At 41.6% G+C, this 27,943-nt stretch overlaps 1 protein-coding gene across 2 annotated transcripts in view; it reads left to right on the top strand.

The window, feature by feature from the left end:
• Positions 1–12,101: 12,101 nt before the first annotated feature.
• Positions 12,102–27,943, top strand: part of LOC147446092 (mitogen-activated protein kinase 9-like) — a 61,475-nt gene continuing 45,633 nt past the window's right edge. The window contains exons 1-6 of one of the 2 annotated variants that reach the window (XM_086525411.1): positions 12,102–12,781; positions 12,864–13,272; positions 13,409–13,536; positions 13,616–13,675; positions 13,805–13,954; positions 14,044–14,199. In XM_086525411.1, the coding sequence (XP_086381537.1) occupies positions 12,536–12,781; positions 12,864–13,272; positions 13,409–13,536; positions 13,616–13,675; positions 13,805–13,954; positions 14,044–14,199 (1,149 nt within the window). In that variant the 5' untranslated portion in view covers positions 12,102–12,535. The remainder of the gene's footprint in view (positions 12,782–12,863; positions 13,273–13,408; positions 13,537–13,615; positions 13,676–13,804; positions 13,955–14,043; positions 14,200–27,943) is intronic. The other variant, XM_086525412.1, reaches the window with a different exon arrangement.

Below are 27,943 nucleotides of genomic sequence, written 5' to 3'. Positions count from 1 at the left end.
TGTGACTCTACCGAAAAGAAAACTAACCAGTGCAATGCCATCTCCTTCTTCGACATCCAAAAAATCCAAAAAGAAATCGCAAAAGAAAAGGTGAAAGTGCATGAAGGAGCATCATTTGGATTTGTGGAGGAGAAATACATTTTCGACAAAGAAATCGATGATAGAGAAATGGAGGCTTATATGACTGTGGGAGCAAATGATGGAGGAGAATTCCCCATCAATGAGGACGTTACAGTACACCAAGACATGTTATCAAAGCATTTGGGAAATTCGAAGGTAAGTTAAAGCATTTGAGTTTAAGAATTTTATGATGGCCTTGGATTCCTCTTTGCCATTTGGTAAAGCTAGAGAAAGCTAGGCAAGTAAGTTGGGACACCAAACGGCTGCAACCATTGGATGATACATTCTTGTTGGAGGGGTATTATGAGCCTAAAGGAAGTTTCATATGCTCTCTCGACGCACCGAGACATCCTACCATTGAAGCGAACGACAAAATCAAGAAGATGTGGGATCCATTATTGAGTGCAATAAACGAGGAGTTCGAGGCTGAAATCCAAGGCACTCATTGGAGCAACTTGTGTGGAATAATGTTGTACACCTGGGATGTCAACCATAGGCTTGCCGCTTGGATTGGAGTTCTAAAAGATAGTAAACTAAATCGTTAATTATATTGATATTCTAGCATGTTCTAAAATGCAATGAATGTGTGACATCTCTTACGATGTTAGGTGGTGCTTATGATGAAGATGCTGATCTGCATCCACGAGTTCAAGTGGAACTAGTGAACGTAGATTCATCAAATGAGGCTGATATTTTGAGCATAGTAATGCATATAAACAAGTATGATCTCTCTTGCATATTGGACTGTGCAATTGGCTACAATTAGTGTAAGTTTGTCTTATGGGTTTCAATGCTTCAATTTGTTGTAGATTGAATGAGACAGGATACCTATCCACATCATACACATACATGCTATTGATGGTATGGGCAATGGGTCTTTCTTCAAAAGAAGAAATCATGGAGAAAGTGCCATGTGTGGTGTACAATTGGATGCAGGCAGACATCGACAAAAGGGTGGGAAAGAAGTCATGGTACAATGTGCTTGTCGCACTTATGTCTAAGCTTCTTCATTTGTACGTGTTTTCAATCTGTTCTATTGATAATTGATATGTAAGTTGGGATCATAGATTTGTATGATCATTAGTACCATGTCTATAGGAAAAATATATTCTGTGCCTGAAGAAAATTGTAGCATAGAAAAATAGAATGTTTTCGATCGAGTTTCAAACCCAATACAAAAAAGCATTCTTTGAGGTGGACGCGCAGTCTTAAAAAATGACAAGATATGCATTGGATATTGTTGACCCTGCATTGGGAGATGAATGGTGGAGGTGGGTTGATATTGGATCTCTTTTGAAGCTGAAACAAATGTTCAGAGTTCATGTCTCATTTGACCCTTTGGACTTGTGTGTAGAACATTGTGTGGAATCTAGTTGACCAGTCGACCAAAATTCATCCTGCTTTCGATGGCCTAAACTGATCTGGGAACTATTAAAATTTTGGACATTCCTCAGACTGGGTGCATTTGATCACCACGTTGTTGAACAATCGAGTCATGGAGATAGATTGTATGACATATTCATTGTTTTCATTGTCACAGGAGAGTCTGCTATTTTTCAAGAATGGTTAAGGGTCAAAATTCTTTGGTTTTCCGCTATTAAAGAGGCAAAGAATGTACACAGTTATACCCACAGTATACATTTGCAATCGATGCTTGAGACCTAGAGTCGTTCATCGAGGACGCTAAAACGATGCATAAAGGCAAGACCTTTGCTTATGAGCTGGACGTTGTTAAAAAGGGAACACAGTCTAAGGTGAGAAAGGCATTAGGGGATGCAGGAAAAAGGTGTCTTTGCAAGTATGCACAATTGGAAATTCCAGTGAATAAAATAATTAGAAAATGCTACTAACAATACTCTTGCTTGTGTTAGATGGTTGCGGATACGCAAGTGTAACATAAAAGGGATTAGGAGCTTGCAAGAAATCCTTAAAATTGAAAAATCAGAGCATATTTTTAACCCAATGTAGATAGAACGCAACTTTAGGAGCAGAGTCTACCAAGATTACCCTGGTTCTTGGAGTATGGCGAGGGACTTCCCTCCAAACGAGGAGAAAGCACACAACGATGCTATGAAGGATAGAGAGGCAAGAGCATGTGGAGACACACAAATATCTGCAGTAGCAGTGTCGAGTGTCCAAAGACCTCAATTGGGAGGGGGGGGGGGGGGGGGGGGGTGAGGGTTGAATTAACATCTCAGGTTTTGAATTTGATCCCTACATAATTACATAATACCTATCTCCTATCATTTGAATTAGTTTTAAATAACCTATATGATAGTTCTTTGCAGATGGAGCAGTCCGGGGAGGCATCAGGTTTGTAGAGGGCGGCCTGTAAAAGTGAGAAATGTGAGTATGCTTGACAAAGGTCCAAGTGGTGAACAAATTTTCATTTTCTTTAAAATTTGGGCGTTTGTTGGTGATTAGGAAAGAGAAGTGGAATGTCAGCAAAGGAGGTGTTAGACTTTGCAACGAGTTTAGAGATAGAAATATTGAGGTTACATACCCGTCAATCGGTACGTGGAAAACTTTGATGGGAGTTGCAGTGTGTTTCAAAATTTGACTTGTTCTATTTGAGGGTATTTGCAAAGAGCAACAAAGACCATATTCAAATTGTGCATTTTGGTTTGGACAAGATAGAGGATGACTTGAAGAAGGCCTTGTTGAGCTCTATGAGGCCACACGTGGTGGGAGAAATGTCTTCGTTCGTTGCGTGATGGGATGGCCGTGGATTCTGCATTGAACGCTTTCATTGTTTTTTGCCTAGCAATGCAACTGTGTATGGGATGTCAGACTCTACAGTGCCAAATTGGAACAAAATGGAGGTGTGCAAGTTTGGCCAACTTGCTTGTCTAGCATTTTCAACATTAGATGACAGATTAGAGGCAATTGACATACCATCAGACGACGTCTGGTTCGATTCGCTAGAGGAGAGTGATTAGACGAAAGAGGTTGATGTGACACCTATGCGAGGTACACTTTGATGCCACTTTCTCTTATAAAGTTTTTTTGTTGTCTTTGAATGTCGTTTGACATGCAAGAGGTATGGAACATGGGCATTGGTTTCTTTGGAAACTACTTGCCCACCAATATACAAATGAGAACGACATTGTCATAAAATACAAAAAGGTGATTGTGGGGTGATGGCTTTGGGGACCTAGATGGGCCAAATGATGACAATATTTGAGAGCGACGAGGAATTCTCCAACAAAATCCACTCTGTTCTTGAAATGCAAGCCCAACAACCGAGAGCGATTCAAGAGCGAGATAGAAAACTTGTAGAGGAGGTGGATCAAGCACATCATTGATGGAGCCACATCCAAATATTGTAGAGTTAGATCCTCTTGCCACTGATCTAAAGTAGATGTTTCAAAGATCTCTCACATAGTGTGTGAGTTGATATTTTTTTGTAAATTGCTATAAACAATTGCTTTTGATAGTCTTTTCAATAAAGAAATGGTTATTTTCAAAGTCTCTATAAAACCATGTCCAATTGATTTGATCGATACCATTTTGTTTGCTTTTGTGTGCTTTGGATGTATTAAAACTCTACTGTGGAAAATTTGGCTCTTTAAACATATATGGACTTGTCAGTTTTGGTGATTAAGTGAATGTGAACGTCTTCTCAATAAACTTGCAATAAAAAAGGTTCTCTTGTCTCTATATTTTGGCAACATGACAATTGAGTTGTGTTTTTCTTTGTTAACTTGTTGTGCACGTCCCTCCCACAAACCCCTCCTTTAATAATTGGCTAATTTTTGACCACCCAAGCACCACTTTATAGTGGTGTCTCATAATATGGCGGCACACTTATGGAGAGATGGTCTACATCATCAACCAAAAAATATGGGAGAGAGCTTTTTGTCTAATATTAAGAAATATAACTCAACAAACTAAGAGAAAGCTCTTTTGATAGATTTATTGGGATGTTTATTTTCTTAAGAAAGCTCCCACAAAATCTCCCTCCAAAAGCTCTCTATGTGCCCCTTCTCCATTGAATGCATTAAAATGCTCAAAAACCATGTCACCATCTTTCATGCAAAGCTTCGAAAGCTTCTTCATCAAGTATACCTTGTTACTTACACTTTTACTCTCATATGTTTTGCATAGCTTGTCCCATAAGAATTTAGTAGTATCTTCATCCACTATGGAGAAATATATAGATTCGGCTAAGTGTAAGAGAATATTGGACTTAGTTTTTTCATATATCATCTTTCACTTCAATTTCGTACAGCCATCTCCGTCTGCATGGTCAAAGATTGACTCTAATTTTCCTTTTTGGATTAGCACATCTTGTATTTTCTCTTTTCACATAGAAATAGTTGTGCCATTGAACTTTCTAATATCCCTCTTAACGGAAGAAGAGGCCAATTTTGCAAGATTTAAGCAGTATGTGAGAATGCCAAAAGTTATGGAGAGAAAACCTGGTGAAACACTTATAGAACCTCCTTTGTAACATCTCAAGCCAAAATGGTGCTCAAGGTGTCAAAAAACACATAGGGAGACTCGCAAGAAAATTTTGACAAAATCTCATTTATACCAGGAGTGAAAACTTGACCCAAATGACACATAAGGAAGCATGAAATCAACTCAAGAGAGTGAAACTACGTATAAAATGTCAACTATCATTGATAAACAATTGCCATATGTGGGGTCAAGCAAAATATCCCATAAGATAGATGGCCTATGGCAAGGAAATCATAATGAGAAACTCCAACAACCTGAATGATGAAAGGTATCTCAACATTCAAGAATACCCTAACTAAAAAAAAACCTCATGCAAAGCCCTCCAAAGGATAATCATGGACACAAGAAAAGTAGCCATAGACTTAGAAAGGGCTCTTCCAGTTTGAGTCTTAGAAATAGCTTAAAATTTTCCAAAATATAGCGCCACATGGTATACAATAGACAATGTCCACAACTCAACGTACATGAGTGAAACAACCGTTAACTATACAGTGAATCCTCACACCAACTAGTCAATGTTTTCTTGGTCCTATGAGCTTTCTTTCAAACACTTCAAACCTCAATGAGATGCTACACTAGGACCATTAGAACAAACTTGGATCATTAAAACCAAAATTTTAACATACCACAAGTCGCAAAACTTTGTTCTATATGTCATCAAAAGATGCATGAAAATAGTCTAATAATTGCACCTAAGGTGTAGGAGTAGCTTCTTATCAAAATATTAACATATAACCTTAAATATATCACCAAAATAGTAGACTAAGACTTGAAAAACATAGACATGATCCCTCACCAAACTAATACTGGCTATACTTAAGAGATAGAGCAAGAAGAACACAATGCACTTGATGAAACTTAAGTTGGATTACCAGATTGTAAGATATATTGGTAACAAAATAGCACTTCTCACTTCACTGCTTCACCACACAAAAGATAATATATATTTTGCTAATAATTAAGTTTTATACCAAGGATACTCCAAAAAATGCTCTCTAGGCTTAGTTCCCATGGGCAATAAATACATAATTACATCAAATTTTAGGTGAGACAAATCCAATCACATTATAATAAGGTGAGCTCCATCCATATCTATAATTTTTGTAATCAAACTAGGATTACATGATGAGGAATTTAGTGAAAAAGTAGGTGGGTAGAAGGGGTATCCATTGTCATCATCTGCAAATATCTATTGCCTAGTCCGTGTCCTTGGTATAATGGATTTGTTATACTTCTTTTTATTTGATGTTGCCCTTCCAACTACTAACCCACTTTCTTGATATTTATAAGGAATATCTTTCTCTTGTCCATCATCTCGAGACTTCATTGCCACGGATTCTCTATCTTCTTTGTAGGTTCCCAAGAGCTAGATCTTCATGTAACTGTCTTGGATGGTGTGTCTTGAAGAACATTTATTGATTTTACATGGTGCTTTCATTTTCTTGAATAGCTCCAATTGTGTTTGGGCTAGCGACATCGAATCTATCATACCTAATGCTTGGCAAGCAATTTTTGTGAGCATAGGTCCATGGTCACCATGAAACGCGTTTCGATAGGTCGAGACAAGTGAAACATTTCGGGCCTTGAAACGTTTTGCTCAACAAGTGAAACACAAGCTGTTTCACTAACAAGAGTTTTAGTTTCGAAGTCGCTAAACGCAATTTTGGTCCCACGTTTCATTGTGCTCTAATTTTGGACTGAAACATTTCATGGTGAAACACCACGTGTCAAGGTGAAACGTTTCGGCCTTGAAATGTTTTGCGATTACGCTGCATAGGTCTCACATTCATATATATTATATACTTGTCTCTACCCTCTTTAATAAGTAGCCTAGAAAATCACAAGAGTGCCCCTGTAAAATTTATGTATAAAGGCTTGGTCCTGTTAAGTTATTTGTTGGAGTTTCGGGGTGGTAAACTTTGAAAAGATGGGTTTCAATGAGCATTTTCAGTCATGCTTGATAGCCTGTGGATTGGACTCATACGCCATGAGTTACATGCATTTGGAGTGTGCCGCCCCTTACTTAGAAAGTGGTTGTGGATGCATGCAAGGAAAGGCAAGTGGGCCGATTTGATAGGTTTAATTATAAATGATGTGGTTGAGGATTTTTGGAGATAGCCGAAGTGATAAGCTTCGAGCCATGCTTTACGGCGTCGCATTTGGTGCTCGGAGTCATCCGCCACGCTTCCGCCAAGATTGCTCAGTGTGGGGAGCAAAACATCAAATTTGTATGCTTAGCTGGGGAGGTGGGAGGATGGTGCCAAGTGGCAATGAAGTAGTCCCACATGGGGGGGAGCAAGTGGAAAATGGGGGGTATAAAGGGGAGAGTGGACACATGGTTGAATCAAAGGGGCAAATGGAGCTCTCACTCCTTGGCTATGGGGGCTCGTGGGTGTAGGGGGAGAGAGGGGGCGCCCATTTTGGGTTCCCACCAGCTGGACAGGCGCCTGGACCTATTTTTGGGCCTTTGGACACTCCACATTGCCCACTCCCCAAGTCAAAGTGACCGACATAGAGCCCCCCTTTCCAAAAAAATGGTCAAAATGAGCCAATAAAAAGGGGAGATGAGAGAGAAAGATGTCGGCTAAGATAAGAGAGAGAATCCACTCCAATAAAGTAGAAAATGCCCCCATTATTTTAGCTGCAATTCCATGCACATCCCTTTTTTTTTACAAAGACTTGTTTTTTTGGAGTTTTTTTAGAGACTCCCATCTTCGAAAGCTTGTAACTCTCTCATGTGTTATTAGAATCAATCATATGGATACCCTACAAAGATCTACACGACACAAGCTTCATCTTTATGGTCTCGGTTTTTAGCAATTTTAATCATGGTTTGGGTTAGAGTTGTTTCTCGCCCCACTTTACAGGTGTTCGGCATATGTGTTTTCTGCAGCTTTATGGTGTTTCTTTCCGATGGTATGGTGTGTGCGAGGCTATAGAGGTTCTCATTTTCCTTTTTGTTTCCACGCTAACAACGTCTGTAACTAATCATTGTAATTTTTTCTCTTACATTGAGCTATACAATCAAATCGGATATGGGTTCCTACATTTTTTGTTTGATTGTGAATTTAGTTTATCTATGCTATTCAGTTAGAACTGCAGATTTTTTCTTCTCGCTACGTTGTCTCACATTTTTGTTTCTGCAAGGTAATGGATAACTTTTTATTTGTGTTTTAGCTTAATTTATTTTTAGCTTTACGATTGTCGAGTCCATGTGCCAACACTGTACGTTCTAAATGTGTAATCAAACACTAATATTGAATCAAATTCTAGATCGACATGATATTCTTTATTTCATTGCAAATTACTAACACAAAATTAACACATTTTGGATTTGTTAACTATACTTTGGTGTAAGTTTGACAGTTGCAACTTTCTCTTACTTGTGCCTCTATCCACACGCACACATTAGTATCAATATTTTCAAATACAATATACCATACAGTAAGCTATGTAGATACTCACACAAATTGAGGTACTTTGTATTAATCAACAACAGTTTGTAAGTCCTTTGATATACTCCAAAATGGTGACAAAGAGATAGTAATACTTTTATTTTGAATGTCTTGTCTGGTCCATTGGTCACATGTACACCGATTCACCGATTTAGGCAGTGTGTCAATGCTCATCCTGGTGTAGATTCGCCGATTTAGGGAGCACTGGTTGTCCGTGCAGATTCGCTGATTTAGGTTGCACAACAATAGATTATAGATTCACGATTTTTAAACAATACCAAATACAAATTCATCGATTCAGGCAGCATTAGTGCAAATTCGCCGATTCAAACATCACGTTTTATTGGTGTAGATTCATCGATTTAGGCAACACCCATCACATGAGCATGCTGCAGTGGATGGCCACCGCTGTCCTTAGTATGTTTTTGTTACCCGGGTATATATGTTGGCAGATAGCTGGATTTGGATTTGATATATGATGATGTTCTGTTGCGACAGTATCTATGGAATTGGACTTAAGGTTGATGAGGATTGATTATTGAATGATGAGTGTGACCAATGATATCCTAATTCATCAAGATATGACATATACTGCTTATTCTGGTGATATGGGACACTAGAATAGGTAGTATGTGGATGATAGCAGGCATAAGAAATGTTGTTTAGTTTAATAAATTTTTCTTTTAGTATGTGATATTTTGACACATAATATTAATCACTGTTTTTGACAAGTATCGTTTACATTTTCATGCTTTGCAACTGAGGACAATTTCTTTCCAACAGAGAGGTATGTAATGGAATTGATATTTTGGGATTTACTACAGTTGACAGGTGCAAAAGGCTTGACCGAGCTAGGCCTATGTGAACAAAATATATATTTTATTATTCAAGTGCTCTTTATGAGCTTTGGCCATTTATGACCGATCGGCCAGTTTGTACTCATTTTTTAGCATTCAAGAAATCTATAAGTAAATACGTGCAAGAGGGAAATGCTCACTCTTGCACGGGGGGAGATTGCACCCAGCGTCTCTGTCATTCTTCTCCTCCCTCACTTCTCCTCTCGCCCGTGTCGACGTAGCACTCCGCTCTAGGAGGTGCACCTGCACGCTTTTTTTCTCTCTCTCCTGCTCTCTGTCTCTCTCTGTTCGCGTACATCATTGCAGATGTGCTATGGGATGTGTCAGGTATGCATATCTGTGCTTTTCATGGATTGCAACGTGTTATTTTGGGTATTTTGCAGGGGCACCGATCTCCCATTTGTAGCAACTGCAGTGCAAAAATCCCTCAAGTGGACTCTATGGAGGAAAAAGATTCTTAAGTTTTATTTTGCAATAGGACTCAGGACTCAAGATGTATTGTATGTGATATAGTTCTTTCAACTGGGGTGACCCTCCCTATAATGGAAATGGACTATGAACATTGAGAATAACGGAATTAAGAAAAATACAGTGAGCATTTTTATGAGAATACTTTAAGAAAATAGAGGGTAAACTTGATTAGAGGTAGCAACATAACCATTATACTTAATTAACTTGGCACGAACAATACTTTGCAAGAGAGAGAATTAGAGAGCTTGACAACAGTTGATGACCGGATTTATGTGGAGTGGGTCCCCCCTCCAAAAGGCTTTTGTATTAGAGTTTCTCCCATAAAGAGAGACTTGGTACAATACAAGCTTTGTTATCCTTGAAACATTGATGGTGCAATGAAGATAGAGAGATTCATGCACCACAATTATGCCCGTAACTTAGCTAAATGAAAGCATTAACTTGTACCCATCCTCAGTCCCAAGACCTCAAACACCTTCGAAGGTGGAGAGAGCTAGCATGGAATGAGGGTAGGGAAGAGGAAGAAGAAGCATTCTTACGAAAAAGAAATACTTCCTCGCTTATGATCACTCTTGTTGCTTAGCATAGTATAATAGCATAGTAATGATGAGGAAGAAGATGGCAAGCTTACGCATTGAAGTATGGCTCTTGGTTGGATTTGCATTCCATAGCCAAGAGTGTTGGTGTAGGCTCCCAACTTCTCGACAAGCTTGGAGAAGGAGATGAAGTTCTTGCACTTAGCACTTCACACAATGAGAGAGTGTGTGTGTGTGTGTGGGAGAGAGTATATGCCTCAAGCTAGCCCTCTGCTTGCATGGTCAACCCCCTCTTCTACCTCATGCTTGTGGCCCATTGGCTCTCTCAAGCCAAGCTAATTACAAGCCTTGGTCACAACTAGCAATAGAGGTAGCCTTTGGACAAGTGTCCTTCTTTCCCATTTGAGACAGAGGGCTTGATAAATGCTTAAACAATTAATTTAATTAGCTAAATTCTCATCGGACCTCTCTAAGGGTCAACCAATAGGCTTTAGGCACACCATGAGGGAAACCTAGCTAAGGGCTTGATATGTGTCCCTTTTGCCTCTTTGAGCAAGGGGTGCCCTTTGGGTGAGGGAGTACTCACACAATCCCACCCCCGCTCGCCCCCTCCTTTGTAGGCATTGGTTTGACTTTCAAGCCCTTAAGCACCTTGGCCTCCAACATGCTCAAGCACCTCAAGCACCTTAGTCAGAAGCATGGGATTAGTAAGAGTATGGGCTCTCTCTCTCTCTCTCTCTCTCTCTCTCTCTTCCCCCTAGCCTCAAGGGCTCGCCCCCTACTTGAAGGGATTGGATTTGACCTTTCAAGCACATGCCTAGCTTAAGCATGCACCTAGCTATCAAGCATCTCATGCACTTTAATCATCAAGCACCTCAAGCATAGGCCTAGCTTAACCTAAGGTCTAATGACTTTTAACACTAACCTTTGGGAGTTCTTTAATGAAGGTAACCCTAAGATCTTTCAAGCTCCATTATGCAAACATTGTTCTTCAGTAGACCATCTCCTTTTGAGCCCTTGCTGAGATGGAACCATCTCCTTTTGGCCCCCGTGTTGAGCTTGGCCTAAAAACACATATCTATATTCTAGCTCTTGTTTCCCTTTTAATTTCCCTTATTAAATGATCAGTTTAACATGAGAAAATCATTTGGGTAAAGCTAGATATTAGATTTTATGACACTCCCCTTTCCTGAGGGTCGTTGTATTATCCCTTTTTAGTACTTCAAAGTTCAACTTCTCTCTCTAAAAAAAACAAAGTCACTGTGATATGTGGATAAAGTCCTCCTTTAGAGTTTATGCTTGGCCGAGCATTATACATTGAAAGTGACCATCTGCTAGTGATTGAACACAAGGTGTGAAGACATTCTCACCTTGTGAGTGTCTTCACAAGGAGGCGTGAAGACATTCATAGGCTTTCTATTAAGAGTATTGCAAAAGCATGGGTAGATATTTCTACTATAATACCACATTGATTGTGGTTAGAGGAAATGTAGCAAAATTATGATGTCCCCCATTTGCTATGCTAGCCTCATTGGACTTGACTGCTTCTTTCCATCTTGTGACTCCACACATGTGCTCATGCACACTTGTGATGCCACTTTGCCCAACATGATTAGGCACGCGACTCACATAGTCGACAATGCCATGGGCAACGAAGCATGCCTATCCAAGGTTGGCTCAACCCATGATTCGCTTGTTCACTGTAAAATTGTCACTCAAATTTCTATTTTTTGATTGATGTGTAAAGGCTCCTCTTCCTACCTAAAAGTGATGAAGGAGGCGTGCAATCTACATGGCCCAGAAAGACAAAGTTAGGAGTTTTGAGTCTCAAGCATGGTGGACAGAAGTTATACAAAAGCAATGAAACCTTAATGTGCTACAACAAATGGGTGTAGCCTAACTGGTAGTTACTTTGCTTCTTTTGCTTGCAGAACTTGGATTAACTCCACTCCTTGCTCTTCTCATGTCACTTTAACCGAGTGTTCGGAGTGAAGTGGCGATTGATGAGGGGTCTATATCAGGTGTATTGATGAAGCAATGGACATCTTACTCAGCCACTCTTCTTTTGCCACGTCAATCGCACACATCCGGGGCTGAGGTGTGACATATGCCTAACTTAAGGCAGGAAATAAACAAATACAGCAGTTAATGCTTTCAAAGAAATTTGAGCTCTCCATTATTGCTCATTATCCGACGTTGTACTTGCAGACAAAACCTCTCTTCAGTCAGAGACTCAAGAGGCTCTCTTCGGCTTTATCTGATCATTCCGTATTTAATTTTATTTTCATGCAGACTCCAGAGACTTCAGCTCCTTTCATCAGAGTAACAGTTCAAAGCTCAAAGTTCACGCCTGATCGGCGTGATCGTTCTACATTTGTAATCTGTGTATATGTAGCCGCAAGTGGAAGAGGTTGGAGCTGCAGTACACCATGAGCCTCTACCGCACGTAAGCTATGCCTCTATTACCTCAAATTACCTATGACGATGGGTTGTACATACCACTAAACCTTGCTCTTCTGTACATTTGGGTGCTTAACACCTCTATGCTGGGTTGTGCCCTACCCTCACATTTGGGGCCTGCAAATCATTCATAAGGCCCCTGCTATGCTTCTGAAGCCTTTGCACCCAGATTATGGGAGGGGCTTCCGCTGACACAGTCCGCCATTGGTGCCGCCACCAGTGGAATAGATTGAATGCCCCTTGTGTCGCAGACACGGTTGTACCTGACGCCACTATTCCTCTCTCCAAGCCAAGATCATCTCACTCTTCATCCCAACCATCTTCTGTCAAGCTTCCTCATGACCCACCTGAAGCTGTCAACAGCGATGGAAGCACGAGTATCAACCAAATGCAGAAACCCAACAAACGAAGAACCAAGGTAAGGGGGAGGCGTGATCCTGTTTTTGATGCTTCACATCTTATGCCCCTTTTACTGATAAAGGGTTGTTCATTGAATGCAGAACGAGAACGAAGTTGAGTTTTTTACAGATTATGGAGATGCAACTCGGTATAGACTACAAGAGGTAATAGGCAAGGGCAGCTATGGGGTTGTGTGCTCTGCTATTGATACACATACTGGTGAAAGAGTTGCCATTAAGAAGATAACTAGCATCTTCGAGAATGTGTCGGATGCAACACGAATCCTAAGAGAAATTAGGCTTCTTAGGCTTCTGCGTCATTCGGACATTGTTGACCTGAAGCATATAATGCTTCCTCCTTTTCCCAAACATTTTAAAGACATCTATGTTGTCTTTGAACTGATGGAGTCGGACCTGCATGAAGTGATAAAGGCCAATCGGGACCTGACACAACAGCATTGCCGTTTCTTTCTATACCAGCTACTACGGGCACTTAAGTACATTCACACAGGTTGAGCTCTCAATGTTCAAGCCATGTTTATTACTTCTTTAGGTAGGTACCATGCAGACAAACTAGGCCTATCTTTGCTGACGCTTTGTAAGTGCATCAGCTGGTATTTTCTTAAAGTGGACTGTTATGAATGCAGCCAATGTGTTTCATAGAGATTTGAAACCCAAGAATGTGCTGGCCAATGCTGACTGTAAGCTTAAAATCTGTGACTTTGGCCTTGCCAGGGTTGCCTTGAATGATGCCCCATCAGCAATATTCTGGACGGTAAGAATGTGATGCCTTTTGTCATGAGTGCCCACCTTCTCTGCTCCAAATTTAAACATGTGAAATGATGTGCTGGCAGGATTATGTTGCCACTCGGTGGTATCGAGCACCAGAGCTTTGTGGCTCCTTTTTCTCCACGGTAGCCTTTTTGAAAGGAACTTGGCTTTCCTTTCAAAATCAAAAGCACACTCATGAAAATTTCTTGAGCATCGAAGGGAATATGTTTAAGTTGTCCCCTGATGCTTTCCATTTGTCTCCTTGATGCCAGTATACGTCTGCTGTGGACATATGGAGCATAGGCTGCATCTTTGCTGAGGTGTTACTGGGAAAACCCCTTTTTCCTGGAAAGAACGTGGTCCATCAACTGGAGCTAATAACTGACTTGCTTGGAACGCCATCTCCAGAAGCTGTGAAAAAGGTGCGCAAGCTAATGTCTGTGTTCTTTTTTGTGTATCCCAATTTCAATTTCCATTCTATGCGCCTGAAGGCTCTCATTGGGCCTGATAGATATGCAACGAGAAAGCAAGGTGTTGTCTAGCTAGTATGCCGAACAAGGCTCCCGTTGCATTCGCCACAAAATTTCCGAGTGCAGATCCAGCAGCATTGTCTCTATTGGAAAGGCTTTTAGCTTTTGATCCAAAGGATAGGCCCTCTGCCGAAGAGGTAAGCACCTATTTCCAAAGATTGGCATTTGATTAACATTCTGCTTTGTAATCATTTCTTAGCCATTGGCAACGTTAGTGGGATGCCAAGTAGTAGTCAGTCAATGCTATTCACGACAGAGCTGATGTATTGTCTCGTGGATCTTCTTGCACATCTTCTTACGATGTATCTGGGCTTTTCCTGGATTCCTCTAGGCATAGATAGCATTTATGTCAATCATTAGTTTTGATGATCAAGTGGATCTATTTCTGCTAGTATATTACTTGCACATCTTCTTATGATGTATCTGGGCTTTTCCTGGATTCCTCTCATAACATTTATGTCAATCATTAGTTTTGATGGTCAGGTGGATTTATTTTTGCTAGTGTTGTTATTATGAGGACTCCAGAAGTTTCTCATCTCAAGTATAACCTTGCGATATCCCAAGTGTGACTGTTGGAGTCTTTGTGGCATGAACATGGCAAATCCAACTTCACTTCTTGCTTCACTCACAAATCCCTTTCTTGTACTGGTGAAGTACCTATGTTGCTAGACACTAAGGTTATCCTAGTTGAGTTTTAATTTCAACGATCCTGGCTAACATGAAACATAGATGCCCAGGTTATGAATGGTCTGTGTTTTGATAACTAAATTGAACCCCTATAGATGCTCAGATACTGAATGGCCTGCCCTCCAGGAGTTAAAAACTAAGTGGAACTCTTATAGACGCCCAGGTTATGGACGGTCTGCGTTTTGATAACTAAATTGAACTCCTATAGATGCTCAGATACTGAATGGCCTGCCCTCCAGGAGTTAAAAACTAAGCGGAACTCTTATCCTGGCCACATGTAGATGCTTCCATTTGGAGGTGAGTATAAACTATGTCAATTAATTATCCTCTATGGAATTTGGTAATGAAAATGCTCAGCAGATCTAATTAGTCTGAAGCTATTGTCCATGTCATCTCTCTGGATTTGTCCAGCCGGTCGCGGTATCAAGAGGGCTGTTTTGTGGCTGTGCCGGGCCGGACTACGGTAGTTTCTCATGTTGGGATATGTTTTGGCAAGTAGAGCCCAGGGGTTTGGCTCTATCTGTGGCTATATAGGCTCCTGTAGGCTTGGGATATTTTGTGGCTGAGGGTGGCCAGACTAAGGTAGTTTTCTCATGTCGAGATATATTTTGCCATATAGAGCCCAGCGTTCTGGCTCTATCTGGTTCTGGCTCTATCTGTGGCCATATAGGCTCTTGTACTTCATCATGGACCAAATTCATGCGAGAATCATCACTCCTCTCCATTGTGTGAGAGAACTTGGGCATGTGATGAGGCTAGGTTGAGGTAGAAGAAGGGACCCACTACAGCCAAAATGAGCTTCAAATAAAAATAAGTGAAAAACGCAGAAAAAACAGCAAACCGTCTCTTGTCGTCGTGAAAATTCAGCACCAAAAACTTGCATAGATCACCAATCCGATTCAAGAGCATTCGGTGGCTCTGATACCATGTCAAAGGTGCAGCGGAAAAGGGTGAATCGGGTGATGATCTCATCTGCGACCGCGAGCAAGCCTCCTCTCGGGCACGGGCAGCCAATGGATCTCTGATCTATCGCGATAGATCTTCTTGTAGACGAACTCCAATCGTGTACCACCAACCGAATGGTCACGGGTAGCAATCTGCAAGTGCTTGTGTGCACGTAGGGGCTCAAAGCAGAGGGGAAGTGGAGTGCTAGAGAGGGAGCGAAATCGCTTGCAAAACGCTGTCTTTCCATGGCACGTTCATGATGTGAAATTAAAATATCTACCTCACTCGTAATGTTTATGATGTGTGGGACCAAATGCTATAATGTACATAGTGTGATATATGCGAAAATGAACGATGTCGTATCATGGCATGTTCATAATGTGAAATTAAAATATCTACCTCACTCTTAATGTTTATGATGTGTGGGACCAAATGCTATAATGTACATAGTGTGATATATGTGAAAATGAATGCCACGGTTGCAGCCGTGTACATACCTTGCCGGGCGAGCGAGGCTCTACACGTGGTACTATGGAATGCTCTTTCACATAAATATATGCCTAATTTGCTTTAGGAATCTACAAATGTCAAGTGTTTCGAAGTGGCATGTTCGTTTTGCCTAGAAAGTTCAATGTGGGCGATCTCGGCCAAAAATAGCAGGTTTCGTGCATTGGCGTAAAAGACGTGTTTAAAGTACTTACCAAGTGGGAAAATGAGGTTCAACATGAAATTTGAGCCCAATGGGATTTTTCCATGATTTTAGGGATTTTTCCTAGCTCGTTAAGGCTTTTTATGGACAAAAAAGGGCATTTTTTTTTAAAAAAAAGGTTTAAAATAGCCTTTAAGTGGTCAAAAATAGCCTATAATTAGCTCAAAATGCCATATCAGTGATGGTGCCGTCATTGCTCATGTTGTGTGGTAAGTTTTAGAGCCAAGAATGAGCTCATTTGGGGCATATGAGCAAGGAGATACAACCATTCCTTTACAGGGTGCTAGTGCAGTCCCGTGCTGCTTCCACTACATGGTTGAGGCTGTGAGGCCTCCAATTAGGGTTTCCCCTCCTTAAATAACTACTTGGGCTTCTCCAATGAAGTACTGAAGCTTCCATGAAATGGTCACGACGAAGAATCGAAGCGTATATTTAGGGGTTTTAACAGGTCGATTGAGCACTACATCTGTGCAATTGGGAGCGAGGCTACACCTAATCTTCAAACACACAAGAGTTTTGAGTTAGTATTGGTTTTTTTTCAAAGTGAAGCTTTCATGGCTGGAGTTTTGTTCCTTTTTTAGTGTGTTTTTAGCTTCAAATCATCTATGCCTTGCTTGATTTTGCTACGAATCCTCACAGTCAGAGGCCCAACGCTTTCCTAATCGCACTGCGCAGTTCTTGACACATTTTTGGTGAACCTGACGCGAAGTAGGCTAGGGTGAGGGTTCAAAAGCTTCATTGAAGGTCTCAAATCAAAGCTTTAAAGCTATGGAGCAACAAGAGCAACAGGGGGTTCGGTTTGATCCAGTCACAATGCAAATGTTTCAAGCTTTTGCAGTGTTTATGCAGCGGCAACAAGCTGCAGAAAGGAGGGAGCTCTTCTCGACCAAAGCGCTTCAATCTGTGGTGAAGAAAATGGACCAATTTAAAGGTAAAGATGTAACAAAGTATCTTTGTGGGTATGTAAAGGAGATGGAGCTACATCGAGTGCCTGAAGCAGAGATGGTGCAAAGTTTTGAACTAGCTGTGGTTCCTGAGATCAGAGAGCATGTAAGGGGAATTAGAAATGAGCATGGGGCTACTTGGGAAGCATTCAAATTAGCCTTGAAGGAAGAGTATTTCATGGAGGACTCCGAAAGGGTAACAAAAAGGACTTTCTTAGAGTGGGTAGCTCGGCCAAAAGAGGGGCTCTCGCCTACCGAACTGCTAAGGGAATTCGAACGCCGTTATGATCAACTTTCAAGGATTGAAAAGGCTACCTTAAACTCGAAGAAGACAGAGCTCTTTTTGCAGGCTACAGGACCCAGGTAAAAAGATTCAAGAGAAGTTAGAACTATTACTTGAGGATAAGGATGCGGAACAGGGCTTGAAGACCTGTCACGTGACACATTTAACCCTATGTGTCTGTGGACAAGCTACAACACGACAAGGGTTCAATCAGTCCAGTCAGTCTAGATTTAGAAGTGATCTGACACTTTTGTGATTCTATTCGTAGACCATGCATGCCCAGACACTTAGTGTAGATGCATATCCTCTGGTTGCACACAACATGATCATAAGCATTCCCCTCGGAATCCATCAGAATCTATCAGAATCCTTTAGGGGAATTTCCCAATGCATTCAGCCTATTTTACCTATTTTTGACATTTTTCACTTATTATTTTTAAGTGACTTGTAGGTAGGGCAAATTGAATAAGTTTGTATATAAGCAAACCTAGACTAGCACTAATTGGCAGAAGAGGCAACAGGAGCCAAGCTCAGCAGGCAACTTCTCAACAAGACCTTGGCGGTTTCCCGACCAAGCAAGAAGAAACAGCCCTAGTGTTTTCTCATCAGCAGATCACCGCAACGGAAGACCCCAGCACTTGGCGTTTTGCATCATCACACCATCGCCAGCAAGTCACAGCAGATAGCGTTTTTGCATCAGCATCCTCGTCAGCAGAAAACATCAGCCTAGCGTTTTTGGTCCAACTTCAGCCTCTAGCGTTTTTGGTCCCAGATTCAGCCCTTGCAGATTCAGCAATGCAGCGTTTTTCATCATCGAAGAGTAGCAGATTCAGCCCATAAAGAAGTAGCAGATTCGACCCGGATAGACCATTAGTTTTCAGCCTATAGAGATCTCAGTTTTCAGCCCTAAACCTGCAGATTTTCAACGTCAAAGACCCACAGAAAACAGCCCCAAATCAGCGTTTTTGGATTGTAGCATATTTCAGCCCATAGCGTTTTTGGACAGCAAATACAAGATTGCAGATTTCAGCCCTTAGGTCGGTCTCGTCGTCCCCGTTGTCATCGCCGACATAGCCTAGACTTGCATCCGTGTCATGCATCACCATTGTACCAGATTGTGCAATCATAAGTAGACCACTCTCGCCGACGAGAGTGGGGCCTTCAGAGGAGGGTTTTACAACGTCTCTGGTGTCGTATCTCTCTTCTCTCTCTATCTCTCAGTCTCATACACTATGCATAGTGTCCATTCACTTTGTTTGTGATCATAGCATTCTCTCATTAAGAACGGAAGGCTCTCCCTTCCATAAGAACAAAAGGAACCTTGAGCACAGTTTAGAGCACTCATCTTGAGCAAAGCGCAAACATTCATTCCGCTGCACCTAACAAGACAAATTGGAATGAGGTCGAAGATGCCATTTCACTGCTAGCTAAGCGACAACGACGAAGAGACAAGATGATGGTCAACCCTACTCAAGTCCCAAGTGCTCCTGAGAGTCCTATAAAGCCTGTTATTGTGGTTCCACAGAGTGACAAGTCCATTCTAGACAATATTGTCAAGGGAATGCAAGAGCTCAAGTTAAAGCTTACAAGGCTAGAAGAAAAGGGGCAACCATCAGGTCAATCTATAGGGCAACGACCTCAAAACATAGAAGGCTTTGTAAATAGATGCATATGGTGCGATAGTACTGACCATGGAAGGAGGGATTGTGAAAGTTTTAAAGACGCTTTGACAAAGGAGCTTGTTTTCTTAAAGATGGAAAAATTCACTGAAGTGAAACAGATAAGCTCTTGGGGACAAACTTTGGAAAGGGCAGAATGAAGAAACTAGTTGAGGACATGGCTACTAGCCATGCCATCTCAATGGTTGAGGCAGCCCGCCTATGGCTTGAAGGTGGATCCTATTAAGAAAAAAGGATCAGTCAAGGTTGGAGAAGATGAGTCTAATGGTATTGGAGAGCTATGGCTATGCGCTATAGAGTCTGCTATGAAGGGTAAAATGACTACAGAGGTTTTACATGAAGCTGGAGATTGCATTCGGCTTGAAACAGGTTGGAATGACCCTGTGGACTCTTTGTCAGTGCATGCATACATTGCCAAATGTCAAGCAAATGAGGCCATTGTTGAAGAGAAACATAGGCGCGAGAATGGGGATGAAGGGCCTTCAAAGCGGGCCACAAGGAGTGGAGGTAGAAATGACACAGTGCCTCCTAGATCACCTTCCGCGCAACAGATGCCTGTCCCTGAAGTGCCTATGCAAGAAGCCTCTAAAGAAAAGAAGAAGGATGCAACAAAAACCAAAGTAAAGGGTCCGGCCTACAAACTCCAATCCGATATAGAGGCAGCAACGGATCTCAAAAAGGTTTTGGAAGAGAGGATTCTAAATAGTAAGGTGGAATTTACCTTGGGTGAGGTCCTTGGTATAGCAAAGCGGGAATTCCACGAAGAAATAATTGATATCATAAAGAGGAAGCGGCAGTCTCTTACTGAATCTATCCATGTACAGGGTGAAGAGGAGACTTTAAATGCACAAGGTGTACAGGTCTATGGCGAGCAAGGTGAAGAAACTGTTGTTGGATGCTACAAGTCTAGGGGAGGAGTAAAACACGTTCGCTTCTTGGATGATGAAGATGAAGTTGAGACCACTCACAAGAGCTACTACTTGAAGAGTCACTGAGCAAGAGCAACTACTGAGACCCTGGTAAAAGTGGGAGACTTAGAAGAGCCATACATTGCGTTGATAGATCATGGGTCAGAAATTAACCTCATGTCAAAGAGTCTTAATCAAAAAGGAAAATGGCCAATTGATATAAATCATGGACGGATGATTCGTGCAGCAAACAACTCATCAAAGGAGCTGTTGTCCAAATGTTAAGGTGACTATAGGGGATGTGAAAGATTACCAAAATTTCTTTGTACAGGAGATGTCTACATATCCTCTTATCCTTGGGCAGCCATACATCACTGCTACTCGCATGGAAACCAAGGTGATGGATGATGGGTCAGCTTATGCAAGAATAAGGAGTAGGGATGGGAAGCGTGCAGTACAATTCCTTACTGTTTGTGTGAACCATGAAAGGAACGGTGAAAGTCTTAGAGAGCAACCCTTGCCAAAGACAAATAAAGAATTCAAGGACTACAGGGATATGAGGGGTTTTGGCCATGTACCATTGTAGAGCGGGATTGCAGTTGTACAAGAAGAGAAAGGTTCTCGCATGATGTATATGCAAAGGAAACATTTTCTACATGTTTTGTAGGATTATCAGACTATGGATCTATTTCTTTTACAGAGTGTGAGAACTTAAAGCGGGTTGAACGACAACATGTAAATAGTGTACAAAGAGGTCTGAAGATGGATGGTTTGCTAGCAGATGATGAATGCGTTGCAGGTGTATTTGATGAGTGTTCGTTTGTGGATACTATGCAAGATTTGGAGTCTTTAGTGGATTGCAATTTGCGTATGGGAAGTGAGGTCGTGAAAGTATGCTCAATAGAAATGTACAAGGTCATTGAGGATTTCAACAATGCTCAAGGTGTTGATGTACGAGTGGAGACTAAGTATAAGTCCGTGGCAAAGAAAGTGAAACCAATGGCATTACCTCTACCAAAAGACTGCGCAAATAAGATGGAACAAGCTACTTTGCAACCTAGCCTTCGTGACCCAAGCAAGATTGGACACAAGTTCACAAAGGATTCTTTGAAAGAGTTAAAGGTTGGTTGCGAGGACAGTTTGACAAAAGCTGAAAAGATATGCTTGAAGACATGCTTGCCAAACACGGAAAAGCTTTTGCATTTGAGCCTTATGAGATAGGGTGTGTTGATCCATCCATTGTTGCTCCTACGGTGATCTTCACTATCCCTCATGTACCTTGAAACTTGAGATTTATTCCTGTTCTAAAGGCTCATTTGCCAAAACTCATTGAGTTGCTTAATGAAAAGATCAAGATGGGTATCTTGGAGCTTTCTTGTGCTCCGTATTCAAACAAGTGGTTCACAGTTTCGAAGAAAAATGGTTCTTTACGCTTTATTCAGGATATGCAACCTGTAAATAAGGTGACAATCAGAAATGTGGGTATAGGGCCAATTGTCGATAAGTTTGCAGAGGCATTTGCAGGAAGGGCAATATATTCTATGGGAGATTTGTACTCAGGGTATGATCAGTTCCAACTAGCAATGGAAAGCAGGGACCTGACTACCATGAGGACACCCTTGGGTTTAGTAAGGATGTGCACCTTACCTCAGGGGGCAACGAATCCAGTTGCACACACGATGAATAGTATGAACGAAGTCCTACGTGACTTCATACGCAAATTACAATGCCTTTCCTTGATGATGTGCCAATCAAAGGATGTGATGCAAGTGATAAAGATGTGGCTCTAGACTCAAGGGGGTGCCGAAAGTATTTGGCAAACCATATCAATGATTGTGATAATATCTTGTCAAGGTTGGAAGAGGTGAACCTTACCTTGTCTGGCCAAAAGTCAGTGTTTGGTGTGAATGAAGTTCTTATTGTGGGACATATATGCGGGCCATATGGTAGAAGGCCTTGTCGTGCAAAGATTGATGTAATCCAGAGAATGAAAGAGAAATGTATAAATGTCACTGAGGTTCGAAGGTTCTTGGGTGCATGCGTGTTTTATGTACATGTAGCAGAGCCTTTGTATCAGCTTTTGAGAAAGAACAAAAAGTTTCAATGGGAAGAAATGCATACCCATGCCATGAGGAAATTAAAGAAGTTGCTGCTTATGTATCCAACTTTTAGAAAAGCAAACTATGAATGTGGAAGATATGTAATTGTGACATTGGATACTAGCCCCACAGAAATTGGATGAGCGATTGGGCAAGATGATAATGATGGAAAGCGATATGTGGTGAGGTTTGGAGCAAAAGTTCTAAGTGCTCGTCAACGCAACTATCCACAGGTAAAAAGAGAGTTATGGGGAGTAGTCACAGCTTTGAAATGTAACAAAGAGTATTTGATAGGAGCAAATGTAATAGTGGAGACTGATTGTCTATCCCTTCTTGGAATGATAACAAGCTGCTCAACTCCCGACATTGCTATGTTGAGATGGATTGCCTACATAAAGTCCTTGAATCCAGAATTTAAGCATATTGCAGTGAAAGATAATCTAGTTGCAGATATGCTTTCAAGAGCAAGGTATGAAAAAGAAGAAGACATGGTTGTCGAGGGCGATGATGTAGGCACACAGTTCTATAGTATCTCTCATGCCAAGGGTGATCATGTTTGCCTGTCAAATGCACTTGAGTCGTTTACAGAGGACCTATATCATGGTGACTGGTTGCTCATTGGACGCTATCTGAGCACTTTGACAAGGCAAGAACGGTAGACTGATCAAGAGTTCAAAAGAATACGTAGAAAGGCCTATGGATACTTTTTGAAAGATTGGTACTTATGGAAGCATCCAAAACAAAGAAATGGAATGTCGATGAGAGTCGTGAATGATAAGGACGCTCAAAATGAGCTTATGAAAAAGTTTCATGAGAGTCTTTATGTTGGACATAGAGGTCTATGGGCCACCTTTACTAAAATGAAAGAGAGGTATTGGTGGAAAGGTATATATAAAGATGTATCGCACTTTGTGGAGTCCTGTGAAACCTGTCAAATGTATTCAAATGTACGTCATCGTGATGGTTTGCCCCCTACTTACCCATTGGCCATGCATTACAAGTGGGTAGTAGATCTGGTTACAATGCCATTGGGCTTATGGAAAATGAGATACATAGTGCTTGCACGGGAAGATTTAACCAACCAAGTTGAAGGTCGTGTTCTAAGAACGAAAAGCATAGAAGGGGTATGTAAGTTCCTCTTGGATGATGTAATTAGCCGTTATGGTTGTGTTGGGAAAATAACAGCGGACAGGGGTGAGTTGGATGCTGACAAAGCAAGGGAGTTTTTTTCTAGATTGGGTATTAAACTTGCTCTCACTACTGTATATAATCCTGAGGGAAATGGAAAATTGGAGCGTGGACATCCTCCTATCATTAAAGCTTTGGCTAAGGCTTGCAAAGGTAAAATGGGAGAGTGGCCTAGGTTATTGCCTTATGCTTTATGGGCTGATTGTACAACTCATAGCTAAGTTACTGGTTATATGCCTTTTGAATTGATGTATGGTCAGAAACCTATAATGCCAATTGAGGATGTAATTCCCACATAGAATGTATTGCCTTGGGAAGATGGAATGAGTAGGGAAGACCTTCTTGCTTTGCGCATACAACAGTTAGAAAGAAGGCCCCAAGATATTGAGATTGCAATAGCATGATTGAAAGATGCAAGGTTAAAGAATAAGGACAGATTTGATAAGAGGCATAGGCTTAGACCTAAAGCTATTGAGGAAGGTGTTTGGGTGTTGGTGTATGATAGTAGTCTTGAAAACCAACATTCAACAATAAGAAAGCTTTCAAAGAGATGGTTTGGTCCTTATGTGGTTCAACATGTACATGGGAATGCGACTTATACCTTACATGAATTAGATGGGACAAAAATGAAGATTCCCATCGCAAGGAAAAGAATCAAGTGATTCAAAAGAAGAGGTGATACAGATCCCTTTGATTCACAGGGAAGTCATAATGAAGGCTCTGATGAAAATGTTATGGATGTGGATGAAGAACAAGAGGATGATGCACTAGATTTTGTAGAGTAAGGTAGATATTTTAATTTCACATCATGAACGTGCCATGGCACGACATCATCCATTTTCGCATATATCACACTATGTACATTATAGCATTTGGTCTCACACATCATAAACATTAAGAGTGAGGTAGATATTTTAATTTCACATTATGAACGTGCCATGGCACGACATCCACCTCCTCTAAACTTGCACATCCTCCGACATGTGCCACAGATATCTTTTGCAGGTTCAGTCTTCATTTAAGTCCACATACATGTCGATTCCATCATCGCTTGCAAATGTTTATGATGTGTGGGACCAAATGCTATAATGTACATAGTGTGATATATGTGAAAATGAATGCCACGGTTGCAGCCGTGTACATACCTTGCCGGGCGAGCGAGGCTCTACACGTGGTACTATGGAATGCTCTTTCACATAAATATATGCCTAATTTGCTTTAGGAATCTACAAATGTCAAGTGTTTCGAAGTGGCATGTTCGTTTTGCCTAGAAAGTTCAATGTGGGCGATCTCGGCCAAAAATAGCAGGTTTCGTGCATTGGCGTAAAAGACGTGTTTAAAGTACTTACCAAGTGGGAAAATGAGGTTCAACATGAAATTTGAGCCCAATGGGATTTTTCCATGATTTTAGGGATTTTTCCTAGCTCGTTAAGGCTTTTTATGGACAAAAAAGGGCATTTTTTTTAAAAAAAAAGGTTTAAAATAGCCTTTAAGTGGTCAAAAATAGCCTATAATTAGCTCAAAATGCCATATCAGTGATGGTGCCGTCATTGCTCATGTTGTGTGGTAAGTTTTAGAGCCAAGAATGAGCTCATTTGGGGCATATGAGCAAGGAGATACAACCATTCCTTTACAGGGTGCTAGTGCAGTCCCGTGCTGCTTCCACTACATGGTTGAGGCTGTGAGGCCTCCAATTAGGGTTTCCCCTCCTTAAATAACTACTTGGGCTTCTCCAATGAAGTACTGAAGCTTCCATGAAATGGTCACGACGAAGAATCGAAGCGTATATTTAGGGGTTTTAACAGGTCGATTGAGCACTACATCTATGCAATTGGGAGCGAGGCTACACCTAATCTTCACACACACAAGAGTTTTGAGTTAGTATTGGTTCTTTTTCAAAGTGGAGCTTTCATGGCTGGAGTTTTGTTCTTTTTTAGTGTGTTTTTAGCTTCAAATCATCTATGCCTTGCTTGATTTTGCTACAAATCCTCACAGTCAGAGGCCCAACGCTTTGCTAGTCGCATTGCGCATTTCTTGACAACGCGAGAGAGAGAGAGAGAGAGAGAGAGAGAGAGAGAGAGAGAGAGAGAGAGAGAGAGAGAGAGAGAGAGAGAGAGATGGTGACATAGGATTTTAAGTAAAAACGCTACCAACGGAGAGGCCGCACACACAAACGACAGAGAGAGGGTGTACCCAAATGTTGGAAAGCTCTGCTCATTGATACAACATGTCAAAACTACGAGGGAAGGTGTTACGTCCCTAGACATCAGGATGATGGGCGCTTGCAGTATGTCCTACCAGTGTGAACGATTCCAATGTTAGTCCCTCGCGGGATCCATCCTGCAAACATGACATGATAGAAGCCAAACTCACACCTAGACACACGTAATGAGCGGACATGCGGGCTCATCCCCAAGCCTGGGAGCTTGTAGCCAAGCGACATGACAGAAGCCAAACTCACACCTAGACACACGTAATGAGCGGACATCAAGCTCACCTCCCAGCCATATAGCCAATACGGGCTCATCCCCAAGCCTGGGAGCCTGTAGCCAAGCGGGCTAGCCTCTGCCACAAGGGCCGGTGTCCCATACCATCGAGCCCACACCAACACGTGTGTGCGGGGAGAGCTGCCAATGGCCTAGACTCTAGAGTTCAAGTGTGGTGATCACACAAGATGTCTCACGAATGAGACCCAAGTCCTATTTATAGGACTTCATAACCTATGGGCTAGGTTCACCATGGCCGGGCATACTGGAGCGCCCATCCCGATGTTTGGGGACTTAACCCCCTCCTTATTTTTAATTGGTGTCCTCAACAATATCCTCTGTTATGGAAATGGGAAAGCGATTCCTTAACGATCTAATTGACTCCCAAGTGTCTTGGGATTTAGGACGATGCTTCCACTTGATCAAATATTTGGGGTACGAGGACCCTTTAATCGAGAACTGGTTCAAGTTCAAGTGGAACGGGTGGTGGTGTCTTCCAAGTTCGGGACTTGCTTTGAAGGAATCACTAAGTCATCCTGCCTAGCCGTTCTTTTAGGCAGCTTACGTGGAACACGAGATGTACAACAATGCCTAGGGAGGTCAACCCTATAAGAAACCCCACTTATCTTCTTTGTGATCTGAAATTGACCACAATAGTGAGAAGATAATTTCGAGCATGGACCAGTTCGGATCGTTTCGGAATCTTTCGGTACCCTAAGATACACCCACATGTCCTCCCTGAGGCTTCTGGAGTTCGTGGGGTTGTCGATGTTGATTAGGGTAAAAAGTGGCACGGTCTTGTGCCGTTTTAATGCTCTCTTTTGCGATTGGAGTATTTCTTGCATATCATGTAAGAAATTGGCTATCGATCACATCTTGATCCTTTTGAATCCGGTGGCAATTGGTGGTTTCTACTCATAATCATACATAAGCATAAACGGGCTATAGCCAATAGCCGAGTGCTTTGTACTGTTATAAGCAAACTCAATCTGCGGGAGATAACATTCCCAATCAAATTGGCGTCGAGAGACGTATGCTCGTAGCATGTCCTCCATAGTTTTTTTTGTGCGTTCGGTCTGTCCATCAGTTTTAGGGTGATCTGAGGATAACATGTACATACGGGTTTCCATTTTTTGGAAGACCGTTTGTGCGTTCGGTCTGTCCATCAGTTTTAGGGTGATTTGAGGATGACATGCACATACGGGCTTCCAATTTCTGGAAGACCGTTTGCCAAAAATTGCCTATGCAAACCATATAATTTGTATAAAATGTTCCACAAAGAGTTGGGCTAACTCGTGGCTCTCTACGATGGAACGTGTAGGGATAAATTGCGCTGTTTTTGTGAGTCAATCGATGTTGACCCAAATGGCATCGTGCCCATGGTTGGTTTGGGGTTATCCAACTACAAAATCCATAGAAATGCTTATCCATTTGCTATCGGGAATTTGCAAAGGATGTAATAATCCAACGTGCTTCTGAAGTTTAGTTTTGTTGAGCTGACATTGCGCGCATTCCGGCACTACTTTTCTATGAAAGCTTTCATGTGCGGGCAATAGAATTACCGGCCAACCAAGGCCAAAGTATGGTGTATGCGAGGGTGTCTTGCACTTGTTACAGCATGACACTCAAACAAAATTTGCTTGCGGATATCCTCATCAACGAGCACACACATTTTGCCTTGCTTGAAAAGCAATCCATTACGAATGGAATACTTCTTTGCTACCTTTCTCTCCGTAGCCAGCTCAGGGTGTCATGTGACACATCCAACCCTATGTATCTGTGGACAAGCTACAGCATGACCAGGGTTCAGTGCAGTCAAGTCAGTCTAGAATAGGAAGTGATCTGGCACTTTTGTCAGTCTGTTCGCAGACCGTGCACCACCAGTCACTTAAGTTAGATGCATATCCTCCGGTTGCACACAGCATGATCATCAGCATTCCCATCAGAATTTAT

The sequence above is a fragment of the Adiantum capillus-veneris genome, chromosome 12, assembly GCF_014529385.1.
Source record: "Adiantum capillus-veneris isolate H3 chromosome 12, ASM1452938v2, whole genome shotgun sequence".
Taxonomy (NCBI): Eukaryota; Viridiplantae; Streptophyta; class Polypodiopsida; order Polypodiales; family Pteridaceae; genus Adiantum; species Adiantum capillus-veneris.
Note: the sequence above shows the minus strand (reverse complement) of the source record. Positions and strands in the feature narration are given on the sequence as shown.